We start from the raw sequence: 12,442 nt of genomic DNA, 5'->3' as shown, positions 1-12,442 counted from the left end.
TGAGTACTGTTCTTGCTGATTCTATAGCAACCTCAAATCATCCTTCTGAAGGATGGAACCGATACAAGTCAAGGACGAGGCCAATTGATTAGCAATATCAATGCTTGTGAAGCAGTAGCTGATGCAATTCGTTCTACACTCGGTCCTCGTGGAATGGACAAGTTGGTACAAACTACACAGAAACCCGTTATTTCAAATGATGGAGCTAGCATTATGAAGCTCCTTGACATTGTTCATCCTGCTGCAAAGACACTTGTTGACATTGCTCAAGCACAGGACGCTGAAGTTGGCGATGGAACGACTACAGTTGTATTGCTGGCTGCAGAAATTCTCAAGATTTCAAAAGAGTTCATCAACGAGGGAATGCATGCTCAGGTGGTGATTCGAGGCATCCGTCAAGGTCTAAAGAAGGTTATGGATCATTTAAATGATGTAGCAATCACAGTTTCCGAGGAAGAACCTGAGAAGAAGCGTCAGATGTTAGAGAAGGTTGCAGGGACGGCTCTGAACTCTAAATTAATTCGAAGTCATCGTGATTACTTTGCACCTATGATTGTGGATGCAGTGTGTTCCCTCGATGATGATCTTGATTTAGGTTTGGTAGGGATCAAGAAGGTTTCAGGAGGAAGTGTGACAGATTCTACATTGATCCGTGGAGTAGCCTTCGAGAAGACGTTTTCGTATGCCGGTTTCGAGCAACAGCCAAAGTATTTCGATAACCCAAAGATCCTACTTCTGAATCTGGAGTTGGAACTGAAGAGTGAGCGTGATAATGCAGAGGTGAATGAGGTTGATAGGACTGATCATTAGATTCGAATCAATCCTGATCAGTATCAGAGTATCGTGGATGCTGAATGGTCCATCATATACGAGAAGTTGGACCGATGTATTCAGCTGGGAGCCAACATCGTACTCTCTCGTCTCCCTATTGGTGATCTAGCTACTCAGTACTTCGCTGATCGAGGTGTATTCTGTGCAGGTCGAATATCTGATGAGGATATCAAGCGTATTGAGCGAGCTACTGGAGCTAAGATCCAATCAACTGTGTATGGTGTGAAGAATGATGTGTTGGGCACCTGTGGTGTGTTTGAGGAGGTTCAGATTGGTAGCAAACGATACAATGTGTTCAAGCAATGTCAGGCTGCCACTACCTCCACATTCATCCTCCGAGGTGGTGCTGAACAGTTCCTTGCAGAAGCAGAGCGATCGATTCATGACTCATTGATGGTAACCAAGAAGTGCATTCATAGCAATCGTGTAGTTGGTGGAGGAGGTGCTGTGGAGATGTCAGAATCAACAGCGTTGAAGCGCTACGCAAGGACAATTGATGGAAAGGTGCAGTTGGTAGTAGAAGGATTGGCACAGGCATTAGAAGTGATTCCTCGTCAGCTCTGTGATAATGCAGGATTCGCATCCACAGAGATCATGAATCGATTACGTCATGTTCATCATATGGCTACCGATGTCTGTTGGATGGGTGTGGATATTGATAAGGAAGATATCTGCGACACATTAGAGAAGGGAGTGTGGGAACCTCTAGCTTCCAAGGTCAATTCACTTAGTTCAGCATGTGAGGCTGCATGTGTAATCCTCTCCGTAGATGAGACTGTGAAGAATCCAAAGAGTCAACAGGCCCAACTGGAGGCTCAGCCACCTAATTTGAACATGATGGGATCAGCAATGGGAGGAATGCGTGGACAGAAAATGAATCTGGGAGGAATGAAGGTGATGCAGGGAAGAGGAGGTAAATGATAGAATTGGGTTATATCAGATGTTTGTTGGGATCCCCATTTTGATCAATCCTCTTCTAGAAGAAACGAGTAGTGGTTTAAATATGAGAAACTCGATTCGTATTGTCGTTGTCGGTGATTGTAGAGAACAATGAAGAATCCATAATCCTTGTAGCTAATTGTGGAAAAACGACCGTGATCGAATCAATCCGTAACGAGTGTTTTGAAAGTAGTGTATCGTCTGTTGCCGATGAACTCCGAATCGATCCAGATTACTCTCAATCCCACACTTCTCTCATTCTAAATGATTCTTCTTGTTTGCTGTGATTTTTATATTTGAATAATAGCCTATGAAGAAGATAAAGTGACAGTTCAGGATCTTATGAGACTTGTTGAACTGGTGAAATGGATGTTATATGTAGGCAGATGTAGTTGTTGTCTTTGTCGTTGCCAATGATTCTGAAATGCAGGATCGGTTCTTTAGTTTTTGGAATCCTCTCTTGCGGAAGATTGTTCCAAATGTCTCTTTAAAATCAGTACATTATCTCTAGACTCCTGTTATCATTGTTGCTAACAAGTGTGATTTGGTACCAGATGATATGAAAGACGATCTACACAATTTCTTTGGTCGGACAATGACAGCAAATAGTGTAAGAAATGAATTCTTGTCTTGAAGATAGAATGTGGAAGTCTGTCTAGAATGTTCAGCCAAAAACCAATATAATCTCGATAAAATCCTGTTCTATGCAGAAAAGGCTATCATCTATCCAATTGCACCACTGTTAGATCGATCAACTTCTGTACGTTAGGAGCGGCGAATTCATTATAGTCTCTAACACCTACAGCAGAAGCAGCACTACGACATATCTTTCGTATGTTTAATAGAAGTCATTCACGTATTATGTCTGATGAGGAGCTCAACGCTTTCCAAGTACTCAGAACACCTCTCCTATAAGTCTAGAATCATTGTTTTGGTAGTTCATTATCTCAGGATGAGATCACAAATATCAAGAGAATGATTGATGCAGAAGGAGAGAACAGTACAAATGGTATTTCAGAATCTGGTTTCCTTACTCTCATGCGACTATTCATTCTTCGAGACCGTCCTGAGACAGTGTGGACAGTTCTAAAAGCCATGCAGTATGATGATTCACTTCATCTTTCCATTCCTCAAATCTCGATATTTCCAAGCATTCACTATGAACTCTCGGTGGAATGTCGACAGTTCCTTCTTCAAGTAAGATCTCTCTATCATTCTCATTTCAGATCTTTCGAGCTTATGATAGTGATCATGACGGTTCTATCACATCCACAGAGTTGAAGGCCATTCTATCCTCCCTTCCACCTCATCACTATGACCAATTCACAAATCCAGACAATCCTTTGTACCATCTGTGAATGATTGATTATTAGACTGGGAACAATGATTTCTATGCATTGTGAGATGGATGAACAAGGTCATATTGACGGAACAGCATGGTTAGCTGAATGGCAGCTTCGTTTACGTGTTCTTCCTGCAATCACTGCCGAGGCCATCGTGTATCTAGGCTGGACAGATTCGATCGAAGATGTACTGACTCCTGTCCGAGCTAAGACAGATGATTGGCGAGAGTTTGGAGTGTGGCACAGTTCTATTGTTCATGTGTTTATAATGGGAGCACAAGGTGTAGGGAAGGTAAGGATCCTATGAAGTGATGATTGGAGTAGACTTCGTTGATTCGACGACTGATGAAAATGCCACTCAGTCCTTATTATGTGCCTACCAAAGAGTATCAGACAAGTGTGGCTGTAGTAGCTAGAGGACATGGAGAGATGGGAACGTTATGTGTTACAGAAGTAAGTGAAATTTATGAGGATGATTGTATTGACCACTATTCCTCAATATGTGATTTGTTCTGTCTGTTAGTAGATGTGACAAAACCACGATCGATTCTAACTATGGAACGAATTGTGAAGAAACTACCAAATGATAGTAAAGTGGTAATCGTGGAAACAAAAAGTGATTTGATGAAGAAAGTGTGAAAAGAGATGAAATATGACATGTAGTCAGTAGAAGAAGATATTATAAGAAATCAAGTCAAAGAGTTTGCTGAAGAACATGGTTTGGAAGAACCATTAATAACAAATCGATCTGCTCAAGATCGATTGTTCCCTATTCTGTTTGATTGTGCTGTATTTCCGTAAAAAATATGGAAAATGAATGATGAATAGAGATATTTGTATATTGAAGAAGTCGAATGATAAAACAGTCAATACAACACTATGGAAAGTGGGTACTATTGGTATGATTCTTGGGGTGATTGTGAGTGGTATTATTATATGGAGGAGACGTGGTTGGATTGTTTGTTGAGAAACGATTATACTTGATCATTGGTAATACGCAATGATAGTCACACCATATGACTGTTGGTTACATGATCACAGTCACTCGTTCTATGATCCTGATTGTTCAAATCAAATATACACCTCATATAACAAACACAAATACATCGATTGCATTTCAATATTCGTCTTTCCTTCCTTATCGACTTCACCATTCAAATACTGTGGATTCACAGAGAGATACACTAATTCTGTCATAGGTTTTCGACACACAGGACATTTATCAGATTGTAACCGTAGAGTATTGGCACAGTCAGCACAACAACACACATGACGACATGGCAAAACACAGGTATCTCGTTTATTGGTCATACATACGACACACTCCTTCTCCTCTTCACTTCCATTCGTCATCTCATCCAGTCCATACATATCTGATATGAAATAACCGCGATTCTGAATCAAACCCTTCTGTGTGATCAATTTGATATGTGCTTCTGTTCCTACAACTCGAACAACAAAGAATGATAATAGATCGGATACCATATTTGCTGGAGGAGAATTTACTGTCATTCCTATTACTTAAGCAATGATACTACGATTACGAATGATCACTGACCATGAGTGTGTCAAGTCCACCTTCTGTTGTTGAATTTGCTCCTTGTTGAGAATCCCACAGTTGTATTTCCATCCATCAAATACAAAACTGTCACTCTATTTCTTAGTTCCTTCTTGCTTCACTACAATATCCATGTGAATCAAAGGAGGGTCTTCCCGTTGTTCTCTATCCACACATGGAAGAAGACTAATTCCAGTTGTGTATTCATTCTCACCAACAATCTCTCTTGCAAACGTATATCTATATTACAAGATATCTACATTCCTACACTCGAATGTCACACGGCCGTTTACAAGTTCCTTCGAAAGCAATCGCATACTGATTCGGATGATCCTTGGATTCTTTTATACATATCGTTTTACGCCGAATAAATACAGGACATTCCACTTTGTATAAGGTTTTAGGAGTGTACTATATCTAAACACACAAAATCCAATTCTACAGCTGGAAATACCGGTGCTATGGAGGAATCAAATTTAGATAACGTTCGACTCATCGACGTATCAACAAGGGCTAATGATCAAGTTTCCTGATGGACTGTACATGGAGGAGGCTCACCAGTTGTCTCTGTTACAGATTCAACAGTTCCCATCTTGCTATACCTATTTCTTTCGAGACGAAGTTACGGTTATTTTAGCGAATTCGCCTCCTTTTCTGTATTCAGAAATATTGCATAGATGCCATACAAGAGACGAAACATTCGGAGAAAGGGACCGAAAGTGACTTTAAAACAGAACCTTCAAGGGAAATGCAGAAAAGCCGCAATTAGTCACCAAGTCTTACAGGTATGTGCTTGATTTCATATTGATTTGTAGAACGCATGGGATAAAAAGAAAACCCTTAGTCAGAATTATGAAGCACTGGGATTTGTTACAAGCTTAAAAGACATAGGAAAGACCACACCTGCAAAACCTTCCGATATTAGTAGAAATGAATCGAAAAGATTGATCAATAGAACTCGTCTCTCTGAGTAATGAGAAACGTGAAAAGGTATCTATGAGTCTTTTTGATCAAAGATACATTAAGAAGCTTATCGAGAAGTATGGAGATGACTATGAAGGCATGTTACGGGACAAGAAGCTGAATACCAATCAGTTATCGGTTAGCCAACTACGCCAGCAAGTTAAGAAGTATCATCGTCTATTGAACAAGTTGGGAGCTGAAGAAGACGAAGAGGCGAATGAGGGAAAGATGGAGGAGGATGCAAATCTTTTAGAATGATCTGTTTGTTAAACAAACCAATTTAATGAAAGAGGCATTTTCATTCGTTCTTAGTTCTCAAAGGCACGGAGAATATCAGAGTCACCAGCATCAGTGATAGTCACAGCAGAGACTCCAAAGTACTTTCCGCAAGCAGTGCCGAGATCCAGGCAGCTTCCCTGATAATGATGGACGGTAGTCTTGGAAAGCATAGCATAGTACTCAAGCTCAGACTTTCTCAGAGGAGAACAGTTGTTAGCAACGAGAATGAGCTTAGCTAGGCATTACTGACCATCCCAATTTCCTACCCTTTCCACTACGGACACACTTCAGAACCGACTTGTAACCAAGCTGGAACTTTCCGCTTCTGGCAACGAGCTGGAGCTTGTTGTTGATGGAATCGTTACTCTTCTTCTAAAACACGATTAGGACGTGCTTCAACCAAACCACCTTATAGACAGTCACAATACCTACAGAATTCTTAGTGGCAGCGGGCATCGTTAAGAATCGATTTAATACCTCTTCTATTAAGGACTTTATGAGAAGAACGAATGAACCCTTGGGTTGTGGTTTTAAATTGATATGCAGAGAATATTACAGAGATTTCATTTATCCCCTTCTCAATTATATTATCTGCGTTATTCGTTGTTTAATTCGGATATCAATAAAGAATTGTGGATATTTATGGGTATGAACATGTCGCTTACGAAGTATAAAAGAGTACAGACTGGGATGATCGCATTGTACTGTATCTCTAACATTGAAAATTACTGGTCGTCCTGACAGTCTTTTGTTGAAATCTAACGAAAGTCGAGTTTCTTTATCTAATTCGACTGTAGTACATTTGTTGAATGTTTCCATCAGGTGATTCTAAGGGAACAACGAACATTTCCGTATTTGTTGATTCTTCTTTCGTTCTTCATTCTAGGAGCTTTTTCAACTCTTTCATCGTGTTTTCTTACCATTTTCATTCGTTTTCATCTGCATCTTGTTCTTGCGTTTTCTTCTTCTTTATTGTTAGACTAATTGTTGTTTTTATGATCCGGAAGGTCCATTGGAGTATTTGGATAGCTCAAATTGCTATCGGTGTATTTGTAGGCGTTCGTTGGTTAAGCCGTAATATTATGTATATTTCGACAAATCGAATTGTTTCCATATAATGAACATGTTATTCGTAGTTCAATCGTCAATGTCTTCGTGATGAGACAAATTGGTTTCGACGTGTTATTTTTCGTGGGTTGGGTCTTGTATGTCCCTTTCCATATATTAACCATAGATCTCAACCGGGGTTCATCACCTTCGAAACGGCCATTCGGATGCAGTCAGTTCGCTTGAAGCAGGGAGGAAACTTTTTAATGATATTCGTTTCATTTTGGGAAATGATCTCCCAGTGTCAAGTACCTATTGAATTCCTCTTTTACTTATCGAATTACCTCTTCTGGAAGCAATTAATAAGCTTCTAGATGCCTGTACTCATTATGCCACAGAATCACAACTGTCGCATATTGAAGTCTGTATTCAGCACGTGGAAGAGACTGTAGCATCATGAATCGATAATTACTGTAGGTAGATTCCTTAGTGTATGTCTCTCCTCCATTCACCAACTTCATCGCTTTTATCCGTCATCCCAAACTATGGAAGAATATTTGGTACTTCATTTCGCCATCGAACCACTTTTTCGTGACATTTCCAATGCTTCAGCGAAAACTTGTATTTCCTCTTTTATGTGTTATAACTCCTCAGATTCATCAGAACGATGCAAAGGTTTATCACTTGGTAGCTGCTGATGGAAGTCATATGACGTCAATTCTCTTCTTCCCCACTCATCACACTGAGAATAGTGATCAACTCATCCTTTTAGCATCACCAAATGCTTGTAGGTGTTCGATATAGGTTCTCATCTAGGTATTAGTGAGATCAGTTACATCAGTGATGCTTCTGTTCAGTTCTATACATCCCGAGGATACCATGTTGCAGTGTATAATTACCGAGGATGTGGAGATACCTCAGGGACTGTGACTCCTGAGAATACTGCGAGGTATGCATGAATCATGATCATGATGGCAGAGATGCTGAAATGATTATTCAAACGCTTTGTACCGAATATAAGCTCCATTTTACTGTTGTTCATGGCACATCTATAGGAGGGTATGTTGTGGGATATCTGAGAGCTTCACCTGAACCCTTCCGAATCTATGATCGAACCTTCTCTGATATGAATTCACTTGTTGAACAGTTTGTTCGTAGGATCAATGTATCATACTTTAATGACAGCTCGACCTCTTCCTTTCCTTGTGAGAGTATGCCGACGATGGCCAATGAAAGTTGCAGACAAAATTGATGTTAGTATACCTTCTTTACTTTTGTTTGATCCCCGCGATGAAATCGTGGTATTTCCAGCTTCTCTTCTTTTTGGGTTGACTTGTCGATATTATAAGCAGGACCCTGCTACCATCAAACTAGAAAACGCATTAAGAGAGGAGTATAAGGAATGTGTCAAATCTATTCAGAATTGTTTGAAGAAAGAATTAGCATCATTTGACGAGGTTTGGGAGTTGTGCACATCCTTGTCAAGTACTTCGATATTTAGTAGTAAGGTGATTAGTAACTCACGGAAACTTCTTCTTCTCTCTCTCCAAATGGAGATTCTTGGTTTCCCATTTATTGATGTCATTTCGCCTGATCTGAATGGTGAAGAATCCAATGAAGACTTTTTGGTTATGTTCATTACTGTATGAGCGTATCGAGTACGTTATCTCTAGACATGGAGAAAGCGAGTTGTTAATCTGCATTCTCAGTATTACTCCATTGACAAAGTGTTGGTATTCAGGAGTTGTTTAATCGTAGAATCAACATTTTTGAAGAACCAGAATTCAAGTTTGAAAATGAAGATCCAGATTTACTGCAAATCTGGAAAACAGTACTATTTCTGTCCTCCCTTCATTCGTAGATGGTGACAATTCGTGACTTCTGTGAACAAGCCAACTCTTTTATTCCAGGTTGTTTCCATTTCGTTTGCTGATGACTAGAAACGTTCCATGTGATGGCGATTCACTGTTCGCATAATGGATGTTTGGCAAGAGAAGAATATGAGTATATTGACTCCTTATTAGAATCTTAACCATCTGTTTGTAACAAATAGAACACTGACTGAGCATTTTCACATACTCATTTAACTCAGCCGCAGATAGAAGATCTGTACTCTTTATCGTTTCATTACATTGTATAAATGACCATAAACTTGTAGAGAATTCTTCTTTCACGGTTATATAGGCATAGTTTGTGATTCCTTTTTCCCGTTTATACCATGTTTTTTTCACTTTGTGATATACATAATCACGACTATAAAGTTCCTGAGCAGCAACAAGCTACATTACAATTACTATCCATTCCTACCTGTAGACAATCTCTCGTTTGCGTATAGAATATACACAATAACAGATTTGTCTTTTATTCAAACCATCAATGTATCCTTACACTAAATGTCTTCATTTGTGCTACTGTGAGAGGAGGACGACGAATCATATAACGATCCGGAAGACAATGATTGTTCCACTCTTCACTCATCAAACTGTGAGCTAGTACAGGAGGAATCTTAAAACAATAATCTGGAGACTCACTTGAATATCCCAAATCCTCATCTGTGTAAAAAACAACATTTGACCGTAACTGAGGCTTGCTTTCTTGATTCGTTTGTTGCATCGGTGTCAGAAAACGAGGAGTCGTGGACGTTGAAGGTTCATTTGACGAACTAAAGCTAATATAATAAGAATAAGTACTACAAAGAGGTCTTGTTTGAAGGATCCGGAATATCTCCCACGTCCATTCCTGGAGCACGCAATGACACTAAAAATGAGTGTAAAACTCGGTCATCACTCATCTGAGGATATCCATGCATGGTCCTTGAAGATGACAACAGTGGCATGGATTTATTCATTCCTATTGTTGATTGCATATTCAAAGGACTAAATTCCTATATGTTTAGACGAATTATGACCATCTACGGGAGTTTTATTCATAAGACCATTATAATCTAAATGTTATCATTCAATCCATTTCATACCATTCATATAGGAGTTTTGATCGTAATGACTTCCCCTATCTACAAACATCAACGATATGACATTTCAGTACAATAATCATGCATAGATGGGATACGATTTCCCAACATTCGATTCTGCGAAAGACCTAATTCATTACCATATCCTTTTCTCCTCTCACTATTCAATCCAATTGAATTTGGACGATTCTCTAGATCCGTTATTCAAATAGAAAATCATTATACCCAACCCTACTCGAACACTATTCATTGCCCCATAACTCTCTTTTCCATTAATACGCAATCATAATAAAATACCGTAACCTCCATAACTCATTGTTTGTTGGAGTGGATCATAACGATAATCACTCATTTTTCTACCCCTGATCGACTGATTACACTTCTACATTTCTCTATTACTGCTTGTGATGGAGTATTTTGTTGTTCTTACCAAATTGCAGAAATAGCGACTATTCTCGGAATTCATAGTATCTTTCTTGAATGGATACTCCACAATGAAACAAGTTGATTCATGCTTCAAATAGAACAAACAAAGATAACATATAGAACAAGCAAACATCAAGGAATTGGAGAGAAGTCATGTGTAACAACAGATGGACTGTTATAAGAATAACCAGTTGATGAAAGTTCCTGTTCACGCATCATCCGTTGTCTCCTCATCACTGTAGTGACAACCATTTTCTTGCAAGTAATCAAATCATTTGCTTCCAAGAGTCCTGATTTCTTCTTCTTTGTAATAGTACGTAGCATCTTATAAAGCGTAAATAGAGAAATCAAAACAAGGATGGCAGGCATGTAAAAATTGAATTCCTTCCCAAGGAATTTCACAGTCTGCATTTGGCCAAGTATTGCTGATAACGCAATTGATTGATAAGCTGCAGTTGGCATTTGAAGAAGCACAAAATAATGATAACACAAAGAAAATTGCAATCGACAGAGATATGAAGCATTGAATGATAGAGCGTATACGTCTGTGTGGTGTTTGTACAAATGATAACATTCCACACCTGGAACCTTTAGTAAGAAAAGTGACCGGAAGAAACAGACAAACAGATATCTGTGAATGAGGAAGAAGAATGAAATATACAAGAGAGGAATACCAACAACTAAGGTACGAACGTACCGATTTGATCCAGAGTATTTGAGAGCTAAACCAAACAGACTGAGCTGTTTATGTGTTACATTAAATATCACAGTTGTGATCTCAGTAAGAGCTGTACATATGGACATCACACCTGCTAGAATTGCCAAGATTAAGAGAATAGAAGATCGAATACGATTCCACATGCGCTGAAGACAGGAGGGAGTATCAATAGAGTACGTGATTGATTGTCCAGTAGTCGGATCCTATGATTATTATAATGAATTATTACTGTACTATTAATGGTTGACCGAGACTGGTTAATGTGTTAAGAATATCATCAACACACTCGTTGTATTGACACATTCGTCGTTCATAACGAAGACACACCTTCTTCAATTTGGAATTCAACTAGAGTTCATCTCGAATCGTGAATTCAACCTTTGACAACAATGTTAATACTTGTTTATCTGTCATTTCCACACACTTCAGTAGATCTAGTTGGATCCACTCCGATTTGTCAATTACAGCACTATAACGTTCATAATCGATAAGTTCACTTGATGGTAAGCTGTGCATCATCTAAAGATGATTCCATTCAAGAATTCTTACATCATCCGTCAATGACAGAATTCGAGGCGATTTCTTTGCAGATTGGAGAATACGTTGAATCTCCTTCAAATTACAATAAATCGAGGCCACTTCACATTGGTAATTGGTTACATTCTCATCCAATTGACGTGCTCTGGGATTAATCCTGCCATGTACCCTTACTTCTCATAGAGTGTATCTAGTCGCATATGCAAATCACGGCTTTTCCATAAACTAGAATTAATCCCATTTCACAGTCGTACCTGACAGGGAGTTCAACAATGCCAGGACCCAGCAACAAAACTACGAAACACAAACCATAAGAATTTGAAAGTCCAATGACCAAAGCTTGCAGGTTCTTAAGTGATCTAATTGTCATCTATTCATCGAATAAGGACAGATCACTGATGCGAGCAAAAAGGAAACCTCCAACACCTCCAACAACACCTACAATAATGTAAAAGCGGGCGTTCACCCAAAGAGCCTCCTTAAGACGATACCTATGGAAAAAAGCGGTAAACATGAAATACATTGCCTTAAACTCTCCAGAAGCCCAATATTCCATCAAAATTGGGATAACAACCCAGGAAAGGAAGAAGGTTACCCAATAGACAATGTCCCAAAGAACTTTCAGTTTTGGATTTGCAACCTTGTCTTCAATTGAATAACCAATATCAATGGGATAGAGAATAATCCCGATAAAACCAAGAAACCTATCTGACAAGGAGGAGTATATGCTTACCATGAAATATAAATTACAGATGAGTATTTCCAGGAAACGGATTTCTCTCGATAGTATCTTAACAAAGCATATGTAAACACGGCAACCAAAATTACCG

The 12,442-nt window shown here is 39.1% G+C and overlaps 8 protein-coding genes across 8 annotated transcripts; 5 read left to right on the top strand and 3 right to left on the bottom strand.

The window, feature by feature from the left end:
• Nucleotides 1–153: 153 nt before the first annotated feature.
• Nucleotides 154–1,752, top strand: JH06_5425 (hypothetical protein; the record flags this gene model as incomplete). Its single annotated transcript, XM_014670500.1, has 2 exons — nt 154–780; nt 811–1,752. 2 exons carry the CDS (start codon nt 154–156, stop codon nt 1,750–1,752), a joined length of 1,569 nt encoding a protein of 522 aa, XP_014525986.1.
• A 282-nt stretch (nt 1,753–2,034) lies between these two features.
• Nucleotides 2,035–2,539, top strand: JH06_3949 (mitochondrial Rho GTPase 1-like protein; the record flags this gene model as incomplete). Its single annotated transcript, XM_014670499.1, is given in 5 exon segments — nt 2,035–2,053; nt 2,078–2,130; nt 2,153–2,266; nt 2,282–2,380; nt 2,411–2,539. The coding sequence occupies 5 exon segments, from the start codon at nt 2,035–2,037 to the stop codon at nt 2,537–2,539; spliced, it is 414 nt and encodes a 137-aa protein (XP_014525985.1).
• A 623-nt stretch (nt 2,540–3,162) lies between these two features.
• JH06_3948 (mitochondrial Rho GTPase) lies at nt 3,163–4,080 on the top strand (the record flags this gene model as incomplete). The annotated part of the gene is made up of 4 exons (XM_014670498.1): nt 3,163–3,396; nt 3,438–3,746; nt 3,777–3,910; nt 3,942–4,080. The coding sequence occupies 4 exons, from the start codon at nt 3,163–3,165 to the stop codon at nt 4,078–4,080; spliced, it is 816 nt and encodes a 271-aa protein (XP_014525984.1).
• Nucleotides 4,081–4,184: 104 nt separating this feature from the next.
• On the bottom strand, nt 4,185–5,167 carry JH06_3947 (putative E3 ubiquitin-protein ligase; the record flags this gene model as incomplete). Its single annotated transcript, XM_014670497.1, has 5 exons — nt 4,185–4,555; nt 4,652–4,766; nt 4,797–4,911; nt 4,940–5,082; nt 5,126–5,167. 5 exons carry the CDS (start codon nt 5,165–5,167, stop codon nt 4,185–4,187), a joined length of 786 nt encoding a protein of 261 aa, XP_014525983.1.
• Nucleotides 5,168–5,348: 181 nt separating this feature from the next.
• Nucleotides 5,349–5,892, top strand: JH06_3946 (hypothetical protein; the record flags this gene model as incomplete). Its single annotated transcript, XM_014670496.1, has 3 exons — nt 5,349–5,456; nt 5,487–5,595; nt 5,627–5,892. The coding sequence occupies 3 exons, from the start codon at nt 5,349–5,351 to the stop codon at nt 5,890–5,892; spliced, it is 483 nt and encodes a 160-aa protein (XP_014525982.1).
• A 50-nt stretch (nt 5,893–5,942) lies between these two features.
• On the bottom strand, nt 5,943–6,369 carry JH06_3945 (60S ribosomal protein; the record flags this gene model as incomplete). The annotated part of the gene is made up of 3 exons (XM_014670495.1): nt 5,943–6,148; nt 6,180–6,285; nt 6,346–6,369. 3 exons carry the CDS (start codon nt 6,367–6,369, stop codon nt 5,943–5,945), a joined length of 336 nt encoding a protein of 111 aa, XP_014525981.1.
• A 1,194-nt stretch (nt 6,370–7,563) lies between these two features.
• JH06_3944 (hypothetical protein) lies at nt 7,564–7,919 on the top strand (the record flags this gene model as incomplete). Its single annotated transcript, XM_014670494.1, has 2 exons — nt 7,564–7,747; nt 7,777–7,919. The coding sequence occupies 2 exons, from the start codon at nt 7,564–7,566 to the stop codon at nt 7,917–7,919; spliced, it is 327 nt and encodes a 108-aa protein (XP_014525980.1).
• A 3,504-nt stretch (nt 7,920–11,423) lies between these two features.
• On the bottom strand, nt 11,424–12,168 carry JH06_3943 (hypothetical protein; the record flags this gene model as incomplete). The annotated part of the gene is given in 7 exon segments (XM_014670493.1): nt 11,424–11,594; nt 11,625–11,769; nt 11,787–11,837; nt 11,867–11,906; nt 11,922–11,971; nt 12,002–12,103; nt 12,134–12,168. 7 exon segments carry the CDS (start codon nt 12,166–12,168, stop codon nt 11,424–11,426), a joined length of 594 nt encoding a protein of 197 aa, XP_014525979.1.
• Nucleotides 12,169–12,442: the final 274 nt, after the last annotated feature.

Source organism: Blastocystis sp. subtype 4, assembly GCF_000743755.1.
Source record: "Blastocystis sp. subtype 4 strain WR1 chromosome Unknown seqid_0266, whole genome shotgun sequence".
NCBI lineage: Eukaryota > Bigyra > Opalinata > Blastocystidae > Blastocystis > Blastocystis sp. subtype 4.
The sequence above is the reverse complement of the archived record's forward strand: the minus strand, read 5'-3'. Positions and strand labels throughout refer to the sequence as shown.